General features: G+C 41.9%; 1 protein-coding gene across 4 annotated transcripts in view; it reads right to left on the bottom strand.

Annotated features, from left to right (window-relative positions):
* nrxn3b (neurexin 3b) overlaps positions 1 to 19,426 on the bottom strand; it is a 279,140-nt gene that overhangs the window by 142,330 nt on the left and 117,384 nt on the right. For all 4 annotated transcript variants that reach the window (XM_072362420.1, XM_072362416.1, XM_072362417.1 and 1 more), the window contains one exon: positions 18,047 to 18,166. In XM_072362420.1, coding sequence (XP_072218521.1) covers positions 18,047 to 18,166 — 120 coding nt within the window. The remainder of the gene's footprint in view (positions 1 to 18,046; positions 18,167 to 19,426) is intronic.

Here is a 19,426-nt window from a genome sequence, read left to right as displayed (position 1 = left end):
GAACTACAGTAGAACTCAACAGCTCTTGAAAAGATTCCAAGTAAGTCCGGCTCCTTGGAAGCAAACAAATAATAAAGTGAGGGGTGGAGGGGACAAGACTTCTTTCACAGTAGTGTATCATAACTGACATGCATAGGCAACGCTCACACACACACACACAAAGGTATTTAAAGTGTCTAAAACTGAAATCTGCCCACGTGTGTGTTTCATGTTTAAAATATAAGCACATCCCGCATTTATGGCCCACAAAATGCTGCGCTTCAGCATACCAATAACTAGATCTTCCATTATTGTGATATAAAGGGCTGGTTTTCACACGGCACAGCCCACTTTATGTGACATATCAGCTGCTATCACAGAGCAATCTTCTATGCTGTGCTATCTATCCACCGTCTTGTTCAAAGTCAATACACCCTTGGATCAGTCTCTGCAGTCCAAAATAACTTTCTTTCATTTTATATCACATTTTCATTCCAGCGAGTTACATGGAAACCCCTTTATTGTGTTAACGTGCTCTCAACCAGAGCAAACAGGAGTGCTTCTATTCTCTCGTGGCCCGTGCAGGAGACAGAGACAAAACATCCGCATGGTTAATGGGATCTCAACGTTTAACAAAAAACCCAAAAACGTATGGTAAAATCCCCATTTGGCCAAGAGATGAACTTCTGCACCCTGTTAATGCCACTGGATTAATCAACATGTCCATGATATCCAAGGCAGAGGCTGTACTTATTCAAAATTCCCTCTGAACAAAGCTGCGCATCAGTATTTACTTCTAGGTAAAGAGGTCAAGCGTGCTTGCTGATCTAAACTGAGCTATTCTGAGGCAATAAGGGAGAATTAACCTTTGGGTGCTGAAATTTAGCTGTTATTCACAGCAGCCCCCCCCTGCAATGATCCCCATACACACACACAGATTTCCATATTCTGCTTGGATGTTCATGCATAAATGTACGCGGCCTCTTTTTTTCTACAATACACTGAGTTGAAAGCACGCTGACACACGCAGACGCCACGTGCGGGGCTAACGTGTCCTGAGGATACAGAACATCGGAAGGATAGCAACACTGCTGAGCCCAAACTAAATCAGCCAGCCCGTGAAATGAGGCGTAACTCAGGAATCGTGTGTAATTTCTCTTGATGGTGTCTCAACGTGTTTTAAAGTCATTTATATAACGACACTGATGATTCACTGTGGAGGAGAGCAGAAATGGAGCAGAAAAAGAGCATATTGACTCTGCTGAGGGTCCCACGAATTATGTCCCCAAACGTAAAATGAGACAGTTAGCAGAAGGTCAGCATTATGATGTAACCAGCGCTGCGACACTGTGGCACCAACAAAGCGAAAGGATACAAGCTCCTTTTCTATTCAATTAACTTTAGAGAGCACAGCTGTTACAATGTAACTGAAACACACATTCCAGTTTCCAGCTCTGTAAAACAGGGAAATAATGAGCCACAAAAGAAGCCTGTAATTCTTGAGGATTTATGCACTTGGCTGTGTTTTCATATGAAGCAGGGTGAGAATTTTTGGCTTATGGTGGTGTAGTTAATGTGACACCTTAATGTGATAGTTAGAGGACAAATATACACAGCGCAGTCTCTGGGCGTCTGCCCTTGTGAAGTGAAAATGAGCAAAGAAAAAAAAAGAAAAGGAAAACGCTGAAAGAATGGAGACAAAGTAGAGGAGGGAGAAGAAAGTTCCCACAAGAAAAGAGCGCAGTCAGCTGCCAGAAAAGAAACTTTGTGCTGCCTCTCACAGTCTCCACGCATACACGCCAGGAGAAGCCAGGTGGCTTTGCTCTAACCGTAGGATCACGGAGGTGGAGATTAAGAGTCGCTGGAATGCTCCAACAGCCGAGGATGTCCTCCGTGATTAGAGCGGCTTAGGTTGCAGCACTGCCAGTGGAGATACTAAATCATCACTTTTTGTGCTATTCACCGAGTGACTGCATTCAAAGCCACTTACAGCACTGTGCAGGAATATATTTTTAGCTCCGGTTGCCCTAGTTGGAACCAAATTCTAGCCATTAATATAATGGCAATTTTTTCATGGTGCTATCAAGAAATCTAAAAGACAGCCGATCATTTTCTGTTGGCTGCATATTGCAGAACAGAGTGAAATTGCTAAAGACTTTAGATCACATGAAAGTGGTGCAGACAGCAGATAAGGAATCCATTAGTTTAGAAGGTAAAAGCCCAACGAATCTCAGCTGAGGAGGTTATTTCTACATGACTGCAGGGATGTGTAATTGCAACGTCAATCTTCTGGGACTTAAAACCAAATCTCTAACCACTGAGAACATTGAATGCAGCGTTTTACATTAATGTGATAGAAATTCTAATAGTGTTAATTTAAAATGCGAGCTTGCATTGTTAGTTGAAATAAGAACATATGATGCTGTTAAGTATCAAGTGCCACTATACGAGAGGGAAAAATAAGCAATTCTGTCACATACGGTACTGTTAAAAGGAAAAGCCTTGAGCCATCCGTCCTTTCTTTAAGTTTTGCCTCCTTTTGCCACTTTTAAAGTGGCCCTGAATGACAGTTATAAATGACCAAAATATATTTAGATTTAATCAAATATATATGAATAGATTAAAACAGAAATAACAGAAAACAGAAAAATTTACAATGACTCCAATAACAATACGTAAAAGGCAAGGGTATCCACAGCATGGCAGTGTATATCATCTGAAAGCACAACAGCAGTATTCTCCTGTTTCTCTTGGGTAACAACCCCTTCTCATTTACAAGCATTAAAGTCTGCTAAGACAAGACCACCCTTTGTTTGTTACTACTACTTAACACTGACACACGATTCATTCAAGCATTTAAAAGGCACCTAACTCAAGGGATGAACCAGTGTTGTCCGAACACCTAACAGACAATTTAGCAAAGAACCTATTTCAAATTGGATCATTCAGCACTTTGGTTTACCCTAATTTCTCTAGTTTAATCTACAAAAATGATCAAAGATAGCACAGTTTGATGGATGCAAAATATTATTTTTGTAGGTGATTCCCGAAGAGCTATTAGCTGAAAACTTGGCATATCTCAGCATGGTGGGCTGTGTCTCCTCAAAAAAAAAAACAACTGAGGAAACTGGACAAGAGGAGGACAACAAAGGAAATAGCTGGCCTAAAAAACTATCTACAGCTGATTAAAAGTATTTGAAATACGGAAAAAACACAGGACCTGAGAGATGCATCTGGACCTTCGGCTGATCCATCTACTGTTTGCAGGTGACGCTCTACACACAAATACAGGTACTGTAATGCCCGTGGAAGGAAGAGCTGGAGTTTTTGACTTGACACGTCCGATTGTGTGCCGCTCTCTCATTTCCGCATATGGCAACAAGAGACACCCCCATGATTGTGCTGGTGCTATCCTTGCGAACAGGGCGTTTTACATGATTGAACATAAATGTATAATTGCAAGTCACATTACCGAAGAACAGGGGCTACGGAGGTCACCGCTCCATTATCCAACACAAAATCAGCCACTAACATTGCCAGTTTTGGACGAGACCCCATCAGGCCTCTAATTGTCAAAGACAACGCTGAGGATAAAGCGGTTGGTGAGTTTTCTCCATTATCCTTGAATTACCTGCTTTTACTGCACAATTAGTGGGGAGATCACTTGTCAGTGCTGTCAGAGAAGTTGCTGCATACAGAACGATTTAGCAGGTAAGGAGAAGTCGCATGTGCAAGTGAATGCCTTTGGATTGTAAGACAAGTGTCAAGTATTTACCACTTGTTCATTGTTTACACATACAGTGGCTGTCACTGTGGGACTTGTTTTGTTCAGGTTGTGTTTTGCACTTTTCTGTTTTTCTGTTGTAAACAATGCTGTGTGGATATGACTCTTGAGGGGGAAAGAAAGCGGAAAAAAAACACTCATGTTTGTGTGTACAAGACCAAGGCTTAATCAGAAATAGTCTCAATGGAAAGATGGCTGTCAAGAAGCCTTACTTAAGGCAGGGAAACAAGGAGAAAAGGCTTAGGTATGCCAAATGACACGAGAAAAGGACTGGAAATCAGTGGCAACAGGTCTGATGGAGGGATGAATCCTCCCCAGGGCAAGGAGGTCAACATAACTGAAGCAGCATGTCAACAAATGTCTGTTTTATTGTGCTCAGAATGGTTTAGAATCAACAACTGAGCTCAGACAGATCTTAACTATAAGAATGATTTACGAAGGGAAGGCACTTACACTTTGAACTGAATATGTAACCCTACCTTTTCCCACTGTTATGAGCTTGAACACAACAATGATATAGAACAGTTGTGAGATCATTAATGTTCAACACCTGCTGCATTTCAAGGTTAGTCATCAGTTCTGATTGCACAATTTTGCAATTTTCAGTCCTAATGTTCGACCACAGCGTGCCCTCTGACTTGTTACACATCATCTCCAACGCAGCACCTGTCCTACTTTTTGATTTCTTTCTTTTCTTATTATCTAATGAGTGAAATCATCGCTAATAGCTGCCATCATCTTTCATCCTCCAAAGAACCTGAAATGAAGGAATCAATAGAACTCTGGCAAGCAATATCACCACAAACATGCATCGCATTACAAGCAGAGAGCTAGTAATATAGAGGCGACAAAACATTGATCCCCTGCCATTGATTGTCAACCATGTTTGTGCATTCATGAAAACAGATAATGAACTCACATTCATTATCAGTTTCATCAAAATTCCGCTCCACAAAATATGTACGTGTGGAAAAAAAGAACTCCCTTTACAACCGGCTTCGGTCGTATGTGATAATTAGCTGGTGTTTATTGGCCGTGATAATAAACTGTGATTTAACACCGAGATAGAGTAATAAAGTAACCCACTTATTAATTATTCCTTCTCAGATTTGGAGGGTGCAAGTGGATGCTGAGAGAAGTGGATATCAAACAAATGAGGGAAGGAAAAGAAGAAAGTCTCCAGGGAAGCCTAATCACTTTCATTTTCCATCTCTGAAGAATTAGACCAAGTTAATCAGACCAACACAACAACGAAGGCAGGAGAAAGTGATGCTTAGCCGGAGATATATGAATAGATGACTTCCCCCTTGATGTAATTAAATAAATATTCTAGTTGTACGTATAAGAGGTCGTGTTTAAAGTGGGGCGCTCTGCCAGTGCTCACCTGATCATAAGGACAGGAGCATGAAGTTGTTGTTCTCTTAGAATCTGTACATTTGGGGATGTGAGGGTACATCATGACATCATAGATTTATCAGACAGAAGTTTGAAAATGGGGTAGATGAGGAATTTTTGTCTTGGTGAAGCTTCACGAGGACTAGAATGCGTAGCTTAACAGTTTCTGAATATCTTGATAAAGATTTTATCCATATATAAGATCCACATTGAGTGCTAACCAAACTGAGCCATTCGTGTGTCTGTCTTTCCAGTCTTCCTGTCTATCCCCTTCCGTATTTTCCATCCCCTGTGCCTTTTCCTGATCTTTTCTCCTGTCTCATTGGGTTTTACTGGAACAAATCATCAGTAACACACACAGCTGTTTTTTCTCTGGGTGAGCCAAGCTAATTTTCACACCACCATTATGCCTCCTCTCTAATCTCATTTTTCTCCTCTGAAGAACAGACCTGTTCTCCCTTTAAACCCTGACCTCCCTCCCTCCTCACCCACTGCACTCTTGTGTTGTGCAATACATCGCTTTAAAAGCCCATCTCTTGGGGGTGCCTGGGGTAAAGGACCTGCTGGGCAAGGGGGTCAAACTCAGCCTAGAGACCAATGTGTTGTCAAAGACTTGCACTAGTAGTAGATCTGATTTCCTGCCAAGAGTCTGCTGAACCTGGCAGCTGGGACACCACATGTGTTACACTCCCAAATTTGAGCTCCTCTTATCATTTGATGTCTATTCTCTTTACAAGTTTTTCAATCTTTTTCTCTCCCATCAGTCCATGTCTGACCAGCGCAGGGAGTGCTTTGCCCACTGCAGTGCAAAGCATGAGGAAAAGAACACTAAAGGAGGGATGGGGCAGAAGCAGATGCTAGTGACAGTGTGGGGGCAGTAATAAGGGTCCCTATGACAGAGAAACAATCAGTAAGGCCTGAGTACACAGCCCACTTGCGCACACACGCAGAACAGTAGGAGAATAATTGGCTGGCAAAGGCTCAAGGCCAGTCTCTCAGACACACACACATTCACAGTGCACTACATGGCGAATGATAAACAGGGAGACCACCATCACTGTCAGCCGCTTACTCAGCAGAGAAAACCAGCAAACACGAGGTTATCTGCACCACTTTTTTGTAAAATATTAATTCAAAACAAACACACAGCCTGGCTCAGTGTGCAGCAACAGCAAAAAACAAAGGATGGAAAGGATTTTCTGGTACTCTCAACCATTCTCTCTCACGCCGGGATGGCACATATGACATCCCGGTGTGTTCCCCGAGCGTGCCTCTAAAACGCACGCAAAGCCTTTCAAAAGCATTACCCCGCAGATGGGAGACACTTTTATCGCGGTAGACATTTCAGTGAGAAGGAGTTTCAGTTCATCAAAGCGAAGGCGTACGGGAAGGAAAAACAAACGGTGCTTTCCGAATGCGGGGTTCACGCTGCCGCAGAGACATTTCAAGAAGTGGGGCAGAGGCGAGCGTGCATGTTGAAGTGAACAAGGTTTGAAAATAGCCCGAGATAAAACGGACACGGCACAGCTGCTAAAGTGAGCAACCACAGCGAGGGGAGGAAAAAAAAAAGCCCACGACAAAGGGGAAAAAGCAAACAGGCACAAACAAAGACGCATGCATAAACACAAGGCGTGACACACGCTCACTTTGCCCCGACAGGATGCAGTGTAGAACTCAGCAGCATGCTGGGCCGTGTTCGCCAAGAAGGATTGATTACAATCGATTATGTCACCACAGGAAGTGGTAAGTCTTTTTAAGGCCTACTGATCAATCCGCTGAGCTGGATTTAGTTGAGACAGCTGTCAAGCAGAGGAAAGATTTATGGAAAGAGAAACAAGAGATGTTGAACACTGCAGGTGAACGGTGTAAAAAAAAGACAGTACTCTTGGACATCGTTTAGACATTTCCCCATATCACATGTTAAGTCTTATGTTATATGTTATCTTATATCTAAAACGATGCAACTATTTTTCAGATTTATGAGACGTTTTCTCCAAAGGGAATTTGTGGAATATGTCTTTTATCACTTCATAAGGAAAAAAACATACTGGTAAAAGAAACTGTTTCCATATTTTTTTGAGTACAAACAATCAGGCTACGATTAACACATGAACACACCTCAGAATCAAGTTTGGGAATAAAACAGGAAAGGTTAATGTATGTAGGTCCTACTGAAGTAAGTCAGTCTGAAAAAGTGATCAACCAAATCAAATGATCTCATATTGAAAAAACTACATTATGGAAATCCCATGCTTTTTTTCTCTTTTTTTAAATGGGTAATCTCCGTTCATGGTAAAAATTTCCACAGGAAAATACATGAAAAAGTCCAGGTTTAATAGGCCAATTAGGTATCATCTTATTAACCCTGAATGTGTATGTCTGGCCTTTTCTTTCCAGACATAAGAAAGAAAAAATGTGTTCTGGAAGCAGAAAAAACAAAAGGCCCCAAAATCCCCAAACTCAACAGTCAATGAAAAACTGCGTTTGTGCCTGCAGTGTCTCACCTTAAATAAAATGATTTACAGTGACGATACCTGCTGCGTAGTGTTGTGTCTCGTGTGATGTATCACTTGTTTACTCTATAGCGCAGCATTATTTTCAGTCTGTGAGGTGCCGCTGTGTTTAAAGCAGCAACCTGCCTCTTTTTTCCCCTTGTAGTTGTAAAGTTAAATGCTTGATGAACCCTTCCTCAGTTTGAGCAAACTCAAAAAGACACTAACTACTGCTAAAAGGGCGGTTCTGCCACCACTCTACTACCTAAAGACTGTAGAATTGTGTGTATGTGTGAACTTGTTTTACTACATTCGAGGGGTCAGAACAGCAGGAGTTCACATTGTTCTTGGGATCCAACATCATTGTGGGGACCAAAATGTGGGGCGTTCAAAAGCCTATTTAAGGGTCAGAATTTAGCATTAAGGTAAGAGATACATTCACTTCAAGCTTAAGTTATGGTTAATGAATCATCTGGGATGGTTAGGGTTATTGTAAGGGAATTGTCTCAATTGTGGATCCCTGCAAAGGCGGAAAATCGAGTATGTTTGTTTGAGCTTGAGTCAGACATCTCAAGACTGACACGAGTCAGTTTGCATTACTTTCAATTTTGCAGTGATGCGTTTGACCCTGGTGTTTATCCTAGCATCTCCCTCAAAGATGTGAACTGACAGTGGCACAGTTACAGTCTCAAACACACACTCACAGTCCCACCAATACGCGCACAGAGTACAAACACATTCATGATTACACATTTTCCTGTTCACTGCTTGACGCTTGGGAGATGATTTGAAACGGTGGGTCTACGGACGATCAGCCCTCCGCTGTAATTGGGTCCCTTGTCACCCAGCAAATTCATGTCGGCGCTGGTCACATGGGATACTAATCTAAATGGCATCAGTGTCCTACTTTGCGCGGGTGAGGGAGAACGCTATGGAAAGCGGGAAGTGTAGTAACTTTGAGAGAGGAAGTGAGAGGTTGCCTGTAAATTATGTGCAGGGCTGTCAACGGCCTGCATTGCATCAGTCGAATATATGACGGCTTATACTTACCGTGTGATTCAGTTAGCTTGCAGGAGACATTTAAAAATTTAAAAATTAAGAGAATGGTTGAACCTTTTTTTTGTGGCTTAATATTGCAACACTTTTTTTATTAAACAAACTAATAATAATGGTAGCGATATATATGGTAGCAATATATAACCAATAAATAACCATCATCCCCCACAGCAAGCATAATTTTTAGGATATTTTAGGATTGCGTTCTCTGTATAGATATCTAAAATGTTCCTTTTTGGTGAGAAATAATTGGATAAGCGATGGAATATCTGCAAAACGTTTCATTTAGATTAAATAGAAAAGAAAGAGGACTTGTTGAATGTACGAGTGCTGTTATGTACGTCCTCTGAGCAAATCTCAATCACATATTCATGTGGCCCACCGTATAATGAATACAGATTAAAACCTTCAAAGAGCAAATAGGAAATGGAAATACAACTAAAAGATAAAACTAAGACTAAAACTGAACTAAACTAAACTCCACAATACTTTGTTAATACAGAGAGTGATGAGGCCAAATGTCTATGGGAGTGAAGCAGATAGTTAATCAGCATTCAACGTTGCAATAAGCATTTCAAGGCAGTCAACAATGAGCATTTAGCTAGAAAATACTTTAGATGATACATTTAAGGGCAACTTCTTATATAGTTAGGAGTACATTCAGGGCGGAACTAAAGCCCCCCTCCTCTACCATCAGTGCTGTTGCCTTGATGGATGTGTGAGAAAGCTATGACTATGAACTCCAAACAACAAGTTAGTACATTTAACCATTAAGGTCTGCGAGGGCCATCTGCGGGGGGCTAAGTGATGAACTAGGAAGCTGCTGACACAATAATTGCAGACATTTAGCATTGAGGCTGCGAAAACAGGGAATGAAAAAAAGGAGTGGGAAGTAAAGTGGTTGAAAGTGACAGCCCGGGAAGAGAGAAAGACATCTTGAGTGAGAGGTTGATAATTAGCAGGAGGTGAACATTAAGCACTGAGCGTGTGGTCCTTCTCAGTTTTTAAACACTGTACTCAGTGACAATGAGGACATGAGTCATCCCCAGCTTGTGTGTGTGTGTGAGTTTAAGATGCCAAGAAGGGATGAATATCCTCAGCAAAACAAGTACCAGAAAATTATGCAATGACTTTACAGCTGTGTCAGAAAAGAACTTTCAGCCTGAGGTATCCTATTTTTAGTGCCAGGGCAAGCACTGTTAATTAGAGCTGAACTTACTCTGCACACGCACTTTATCCTGTGAGAGACAAAAAAGCGAGACATTCCCATAACACTGAAACAAGGTGCCTTCTTGGTACACAGTCTAAGGTTATATCATTGCACCTATTTTGGCAAGTTAAAAAGTTAAGCTTGGGATGGAATGACCAGCAGAATTGACAACTTCCCCCAGTGAAAACCTAAGAGACGTAACAGCAATTCAATACATAGAAAGCCGATTTTGCAGCAATATAAAGGGTGAAACCTTTTTTTTTAAGATTCATTGGCACAACTAAATCTGCTGGCCTGAATGCTCACATGTAATGTTTATCCCACTTTGTACCTGGTTTCAGCGCTTTGAGGCCATTTTTTCTCATGTTAATGTGTATCAGTGAAAGTAATAAAGTTAGGTTTCATTTCACTGCTGTCCTAACTCACATTTACTCAACTTTTCCACTTGTTTACTGCTTGATGTTATTTGAATGAGATAAGCTAAGAAGACATTTTTTTGCTGTCTAATCTTAACTTTGGGTTAATAATATGCTACAGTACGGTGTCAGAAGACTTAATTAAGTTTTGGCCAAAAGGTAGATGCCTTTCTTTATCACTGCTGCATTTTGTCACTGTACAAAATTTGCAGGGCCCATGCAGGACTCTGTACCAAAGTTTTTCTGACCACTGCAATGTTTGTTATCTCAGGTCACTAATCACAACTAAACGGAACTTGCCTTAAGTGGTCAGGTGTGCAGGACCAGACATATATGTACACTGAAGTCTGAGAGTAGTCAGAAAATCATCAGTTTTGTCTGATGGAGACAGAATCTCTTGGCCAAGTTCTCACAGTGTTCCTCAGATACACCACAGGTCATTTTTCTGAGATACTTTTAATGGTTTAAATGAATGGCCATAAGCTATCGACCAGTGCAATCTCATCTCTTTTCTTTCTTACCGCTTGAAGGGCTAAACCGCTTCCTTCCAAATCCTTTCTGATAAGTAACTCTCCTCACTGTAACGATGACTGCCCTGCTGGGAAACCCTTACCTTTGACTTTTAAAACCAGATGTTGGAAATTACCTGAAAAGGGACAGAGAGAACCGAACCCTTTGTGTAAAGTGGGAGTTACACAGCACCTGACAGGAGGCGTCGGATAGTATAGAACCTCATGAGGTCCACCCAAGCCTTCTACTTGTTTAAGTCAGATAAGAGGCAGTTGAATCAACTTCTGATATGAGATGGGCACAAACAGGCTGATATATCAGTACCACCCTTTAAACGCTGTAGAGGCTCTCTTGTTTCGGGTTGTTTTGAGTGGTTTACCCTCCCACCGATGAGCCTCACTGCTGAGAAACAAAAGAGAAAAACTAAAAGAATGGGGGTGGTAGTGAAAGAAGAACAATAGAGCAATTGAATGAGACCAACTCAGCATATCTTTTTCAGCCACACACACCTGAACTAGTGCTGTTTGGGGTGGAGAGTTATTGTATGTACTTGGTAGCACAGTTGAGCACTGGGTGGGAATGCCGTCTGCCAAATGACAATTTGATTTGTGTGGCCTCTCAGAACCACTTGCCACATTGCACAAGCACACAGCTGAGAGTAGCCATGAAAGAAACTGATGAAAAGCGGCCCATTGATCCCCTTCGTTGTTTAGAGCAGGTTAACAAATATGACGTGAGGTCCGAGTGTGTGCGGCCACATACATGAACTAAAACTAATTTGAGCACAATTGGACAAAAACACTCAAAAGCAGTCTGCTTCCAATGACTCACAAATGCAGCAATGAGAAAAAAGGACACACACACTCAAGTCTGACTAACGATGGCAATTAAACAAATGTCATCAAAAGCAATGCTGCAGCAACATGAAATACAGGCTGTGTATGAAAGAAATCTGACTCCTATAAAACACATTGAAAACAGGTCTTGTAACGCAAAGCTGTAACAATGGTAACATTATCCTGCAAGAGCAACAAACAAAATTTAAATAGATTCCTTTTATAAACAGAGAAAGACTTCTAAAAGAGATGCGTGCCAAAGATCGAGGGGATAAAAAAATAATAAAACTCATATCCGTGAGCTGCTCTAACTCAACAAATGTTCCTGCCTGAAAACCCTGAATTTCAGGTGAACCGTTGTAGGTATTGATTGGGTGATTTGTATGTGTTGCCGGTGCTCCTGAGATGTGTCTGGGAACATGTGTTGATGGATGTGTCTGTGGCTGGGCTCTCAGCCTGCGAGGGCCAGGGCGGGTGCTGGGAACGCTCCGACAGCCTCAAGGTTACCCGCCTAGCACCAAAACAGATGGATGTCCCTCATCATAACTGTCTGTAACGTGTTCAACTCAATCATTCCCTCCTGCTCTCTTTTCATGCTATGTCTCTCTCATTCGCCCATGGAGGCAGCCTGCAGAGAATCTGGGGTGTAGTGTGTATGCACAGACAGCAGTCGAAGTTATGATTTTATTCATCTCACCACATGTCTTCATGGCTGCAATGACCAGAGTATGATACAAGGTTGAGAACTATTTTTAGTATTTCATTAGTGAATGAATTATGTCAGAATTTAAAATTCTGACATATTTAAAAGTTTATTTGCTCTCAATTAGGATACTATCTGATACTTGTGCGCTACGTATGATGCCTAGCTTAGCATAGAGAGCCTAATTTGTTGAAAATTAAAACAACTGAAGGACAGACTTACTAAATGCTAAAAAATCCCCAGTTAAGATAATCTGTGCTCCCATTGTTAAACTCTTTGACAGAACTGTGGTTCCTTGGGAAGTTGCTTGAGCAGTTCCTAACTGTCCACAGTGTTATGCTAAGCTAGGCTAATTCAGACTTTTACTCGTACCATTTCAACACAAAAAGTAGCACGTTCAAACTGTTTTTGTGAAAATGGTACCTCCTAGAACAAGCCGATTAAATCCCAGGGAAATGTTTGGCTGCAAAGAAAAAGTGAGCTGGTCCTACTCATGCAGCCCAGAGTGTAGCGCCATCACTGTAAATTACCATGTGCATCCGGTTGTTGTGTTTCCACTATTGCTGGTTGAAGCGAGAGCCACTAAATACCTGTAACTGTTGCAGACTCACTGGGCAAGGGATATAATTACTTAAATACTTTTCCAACTGCACTCAATAGCAAGATTTGGACAAGTCTTACATACTGTAAGACTGATAAAGGTAATCTATTTCTACTTGGTGAAAGGGGGAAAAATGGCTAAAAATGTAATGCTGACAAACTGTTGACCTGTAAGATTGTTTTGTCATTTTAGCAAAGTTTTTTCCAGTCCTTGTCCACCTCCACCTGACAAGATTTAATATTTGTCACTGAAAAAGGCTGCCTGCTGTGCGACCCAGTCAGGCTTTGAGTCTGTTACCAGCTCTGGTACAGAGTCTCCTGTATTGGATTTCATGTCATTATGCTAACAGAGCAAAAAAAAAAAAGAAAATATTGAAGGTGGGTATCTGTATCGACACTGCACAGTGTGTAACATAAACAACCGAGCTTTGCAAATTATGAAAGAAACGCACTGAAAATGCCTGTCACACCTCAAGGATACGCATAGTAAGTATAGATTTTGATTGTTTACAACCAATTTTTATTGGGAACTTTAACGAGATCTTTATATACTCAGAATAAAGAATAATACTGTGTATTTCACTTTTACATGTAGATCCTTTTGATCCCACAAGAAGTCTAATGGTTCAGAAATACAGCCAGCAATGTGTCCAAAAGCAAAAATAAATCTAATGAAGCAAAATATATGGCAAACTGAACATTCCTTCAACGTATAAATTTATGGACAAATCATCTCCCACAATTCTTCTGGCTCTTGGTTGCTAAGGCTCCTCAGCACTGCATCTCTCCAATTACGCCGCACCTCTGAGCGCAGTGACACATCGATTGACACAAACTAAACTTATCACAGAGACATGATGCAGCGCCAGACAAGCATCATTAACCTCATCAGCACCCACCTTCACACACCCCACGCGAGTACAGATATCATAATACAGATATCATAAGCCTAGCAGGAGGAGTGATGAAGAGAAGTAGGCAGACTAGGCATTCTCATGTTTGTATTTATGTATGTGTTCAAGGCAATTCCCCTCGGTTGATGCTCGGTAATTACATATTTCCTCCAGCTACAGCTTTGCAAGTGCTGCAACATGCTGCTGAGTGAAATCTTTGTGGAGATGTTTAAGTGTTTAGGACACCTGATTAACTGATGCCTCAATCATATTCCTGATTTCTGCATCATGGTTGTCTCAACTATTACATCAAAGAGAGTGAGATCCTTGCCAAGTGTGCTTTTGGGATAGGTTGCTGCCTTGAGGACAACTCATTCTCATCAAACTCTTTTGGGCCCATTTATGATCAACCTGTGGTATTTATAGGAAAATGTTCTCACAGGGCTCCAAATGTCTTTTTGCCAAAAGTTTTTTTTTTTAAACTTCCCTGAAACTTTTGCAAGAGAACACCAAAGATGGGAACGTTTTGGGTTTAATGTCCTCTTGCCGATTCATCTTGATATTGATCTTTTTTCCTAGTTGAAAACCGTGTATGGTCTGAAGTGTAAAGGGTTCTCTATGTACAACTAACCCCTGCTCAACACCTGTTGGTCAGCTCCAGCTACTCATTCCCATTTACAGAGGCAGCTGTTTAAATTATTCAACGCTCCAAAGAAAATTCCCTCAGTATTCAGAAGGCACTCTCATATTCACTACTGGTGGGTGTTTGTTTATTCTAAAAGCCTTCGTGCGACACCGACACGTGTCAAAGAGAACGACGCCTTTTTGTGGCAGCCTGGTTTTTATATCTGTCTGAAAAATATGCTTATTATCAATATATAAATGTCACGGCCAGAGAGGCCAATATATATATCAAAACCTCTCAAGGAGAAGTTTGGAGACAAAGAGAACTGTGTTTTAAGAAGGAATGTTGTCTCCCCACTGATTGTTATCTTTATAGCCCTCCAAACTCAGGAGACATACCAGACCTGGGCACATGAAAGCAAATAGAGGATTGTATATATGTGTGTGTGTTACCAAATAAAAGGCAGGGGGAGACAACCACACGGTGGACAACTCTTGCGAAGCTGCAGAGAGAAGGTTTGTGTGTTGTTCTCCCCTTGCAAGTAAAATACTAAGGCCTCTGAGGATTTTCTTGGTTTCATGCCGTTGTCTGTGAGGGAATTTTTCTAACAATATCCCTGGTTTGATACCTTGAAGCAGACACAACGGTCAAAATGCTGGAGGAATTCTAGTTCTGGAACACAGCCTTCCCAGCCACTTTTGTCCCCGCGTATGTTTTTTTCCTTCTGGCTCCTCAGCTCCATAAGAAATGACTACAAGGCGAATGTCATTAATATTTTTCTTAAATAGTGAAATACTGCTGCGGCTGTGTTGTCATTCATGGAAGCAGTTAGTTAGATGAGGTTACAGCCCTCTGAGCGTGCCTTGAAAAATAAATAAAGGATGTCAGGTTACGTGGGAGCAGACGGTTCGTTGCAATCGCTCTGACTGAGAAATTTAGTCAAATCCAAAATCTATCTGTACAATTACTGATGTCAGCATCAAAACAAAGAGCCTGTCTCCAGCCTCCATCTCCCCCCTCCACCTTGTCTCTCTGTTTGTTTACCATGTGCATGACTCAGTGACCTTTGCTGAGATAATTCTCTTACGTAAGTTGAGTAATTGTTCTGGATTTGAAAGGGGGGGCCCAAAGCTTCCATGTCCTTGGAGTTAAATGAAACTCTACGTCTTTCATAGAACCTGACGTGAAGAGAGAGAGGGAGCAACAGAGATGGGGACAAAAATTAGGGTGGACATGAGACAGGAAGGAGATGGAAATCAACATGACAAAAGCAGCCAGTCAGAAACAAATGGGATAAAAATGCTATAAAAAGAATCCAGCCCAGATCCCTTATTTATTTTTGGGCACAGCATGCACCTTAAGATTGTCCAAGTGGCACTTAGAATGGCCTGTTTGGTGCAGAGGGCCCTGCAAATCTCCTTTGTGTATTGTTTCCACAAAGAGAGCACAATCACAACATGCAGATGGCAAAGGTGCACGAAAAAAAAAAATGGCCGCTGCATAGACAGTCATGCCAGCTTAGGTGCAACAGAGACCTGTTGGCTACAATGGAGAAGTGCAGAGGGGGCACAGAGGTTCTACAATCAGCCAAGATGAATCCTTAAAGTGTTCACTTTACTTTGCTAAAGTTTCCTTAATTTGGACAAGGACTCAGTCAGAGAAGCAGACAATTACCGATATTTGCTGCCAGCTATCAGAGAGATTGATAGAAAGGGAAGGAAAAGGCTCAATTTCCACATGGTTAATTAGAAACTCTCCCTCAGCACTGCACTCACTGAATAAGGAAGTTGCACAGTCGCACTGAGCAGACTCACAAAAGAGTTTTTATCACGCTACTTCAACCAAGCAATAAAACTGCTGGCAATAAGACTGGATTATAATACATTGGATTTTGCATTGTGTATGGGATTGTGCAATATTTCCTCTATGATCAATAATGGGCTGTGTGTCTGTACGTGGTGGGGTATAAAGATAGAGAGAGTGACGGGAGCCAGGAAAAAGCTGATTTCATGCTTGAGGGGATTGAATTTCATATTCATCCAGCACAGGGGCACAGTCTGCGGTCCTACTCGTGGATTTACTGCCACCTGGTGGTGTAAGACTGAACTGCTGTGCCTGTGAAACCGCACATCCGTAAAGGCAGTCGCCAGAGTCAACATTGGAAGATTAGCAAACAAGACCCCCTTAACTTGGGCAGCCAGGTCATGTAGACTTGTATGTGCGGTTTGTGCAATCTATCTTGATCAGGTATTCCCAAAGCTTTGTTTTGTCTGACTCTGCCTCTTTATCGTCTTTCAACTGTCTTCCGAGCGCATACATTTGTGTCTGACACAGGAAACAACTAACAAATCTCCAACTAAAGACCAATACCACTCAGATAAGAATACTATTACACGCTTGGATTGTTGAGTCAATATTAGTTGGCATCTATCTCCAAAAACAAAAATGGGTGAACGAAGACTTACAGCCGCGATGCCACAAAGATGTAAAACAGGTGACTATCTAAGCTCCTGTGGTTCAAGAAGAGTTATGTTGGTGTCGATATGGAATCAATGAAACCTCCCTGTTTGTCACCACAGGCTGCACCAGCAGCTGAATTACTGTGGGCCTCTCATCACTAATTAACACATAAACACACAGCTCCCAACACCAAGTGAGACCTAGAGTCACTTACTCGCCCTGGGTGGAGAAGACTACGTCAGATCAAAAACCGTAGAGGATGAAACGGAAAGAAAAGTGGCAGAGAAAGAAAAAAAAAGAGAAAAAAGGAAAATTGGGATGTGAGAGATAGGAAGTCAAACACAGCAGCCGAGTCTGACATCAGAAAGGTCTGGATGATCAGGGGACAGATAGTAGCTCTGCTAACAGCCTCTACCACCTCATTAGTCTGGCCCAGCAGCACTATGCCCACACTATTAAACTCTAAATGAAAGACCGCCGACCGTGATTACTGAGGGGATGTCCCCTGTCGTCATGGGGATAAGAGATCCCTTTTCACACTTACACAACATCCCACTTTGACGTCCGTGATGGCTTATTTGATGGACGTTTATGAGACGGCGACTGAAGCAGAAGTGGGTATTTTACACATCGCCAGCCACAGCTACTCACTCTGTAGCTTGAAACGTAACAGCTTGAGACTTCAAGGTGACGTGTAACGAGAAATTTCCTGCTTGGCAGGCAGAAAAACACTTGGAAAAGGCTTTTGGTCTCTCACCGTTGAATGGAGAATGTCATGTATTCATGAGTGGATCCACAGTGGGTGTGTTTGGACATGCACTACATGTGGTGTAGGTAATGCAATGTAAGTGTAGCATGTGCAGTGTGCGCTTGGTGCTGAATCTTACCCTTGCTCCTCAGGTTATAATGCAGGCGTTCCTCTATAACATTTCTGTTTTTTTTCAAATGAAAACAAATTCTCACATAGTCTCCTCAAACTCTCTTCCAGAGTTCTCAAAAACCTTGTTGTGCACCTCTGACAAACAAACCGACCTGCATGGGCGAAAATTGGAGGAGCGCCTCTTTGATAAAGCCAAGCAGTACTCACGGTCATTGCAGTGGGTCCCCGTGTACGATGTCATGGAGCAGTCGCAAGTGAAGTTCTCCCACTGCTGGATACACACTCCCATGTTGGCACACGAGTCCTCCTGGCAGGTAGTACTCGGCCCTGATAAGAGGAGGACAGAAAAAGAGACACCACAGGTATGCAGTCAGGCAACGATAAAAGCCACTGCTGAGTCTAAAGAAAGCAGGACCCATGCAGAAGAAATGCACTCTAGAAAGACAGCTTGACACCATATGGGCCTAGAAGAAAGCACAAGGAGCAAACAGTGTCGCCACACGAAGCCTGACCTGGAGTACAACATGCTTAACGACTGTCTGAGGAATTCAATTCCACGCTGGGTGAAGCTGCAGTCGCGCTGGCATGCCGAAGCATAGATGCCAGCTTTTCACAGGATCTACAGCATGCTTTTTAAGCAGAGGGAGCATAAGGATATGCTTACAGTTAATTACTGGAAAGTGTGCAAAGACACTCTAATCTGCACTTAAGCCTTGCCACTGCAGAAGAGTGGGATCCCAGCTTGGCTGATGTGATGACACTGTCAGCATCCCCTTATTTCATTGTTTCTTTTTAGTGTGTGCAGGTGGACTTGCATGCATTTTTTTTTTCTATTTTTAAAATCATTCCGACACGTTTTTGAAAAGTTTTATCAGAGTAAAACTTGGCACGCTGCATTCCCTCTGTGAACAAGCAAGACGAGACATGACAAAAAGAAAGCCTTTCGAACAAAAAATTCACGATACCCACTTGAAAATGCTATAAACATGGCCTTGGTTATTTTTTTAAAGAAATATTTGTGTGCAAATACATGGCGAACACTGGATACACTTGACAGACAGAAGTCATGAGGAGGAGAAAAGATACAAAAAGAGCACTTGAGAACACGTAGTGCATATCCTCTTGTATGCACCTGAGTGGGAAAGGAATCAAGGAGGGTATTCAAAGTCAAACTGGATGTGTGTTTGCCATTCATCACACCACACATAGCTCTTACTTTTGAATACTTAAAGTGAGAGGGAATGCAGATAAGGACAAGTGCAACGAGATAAACAGTCCTCCATTAGAGTCTAAACAGACAAAGGAGTAACACCTTGACAGTAATCCTCGCATTAAACACATACAGCAGGAGAAGAGCCAAAGTAAATGAAGTCAAATCAAATAAACAGTCTGAGTGTATGGCAGACAAATGCAAATAAACAGTGTTTAAGAGCAGTTGTCTTGTTCAAGACAACGTGAAGAGAAGAGGACATTTGAAGTGGAGAACAGAGCAGGTCTGCACGCTGAAAGCGCATTTACTGTGTAATGGACGGTAAAGGCAGTCAACCAGGCATCACAAGCACTGTGCACAAATGCGTGCACGTATTT

Source organism: Leuresthes tenuis, unplaced genomic scaffold (assembly GCF_036924035.1).
Source record: "Leuresthes tenuis unplaced genomic scaffold, fLeuTen1.0.hap1 SCAF_13, whole genome shotgun sequence".
NCBI lineage: Eukaryota > Metazoa > Chordata > Actinopteri > Atheriniformes > Atherinopsidae > Leuresthes > Leuresthes tenuis.
The sequence above is the reverse complement of the archived record's forward strand: the minus strand, read 5'-3'. Positions and strand labels throughout refer to the sequence as shown.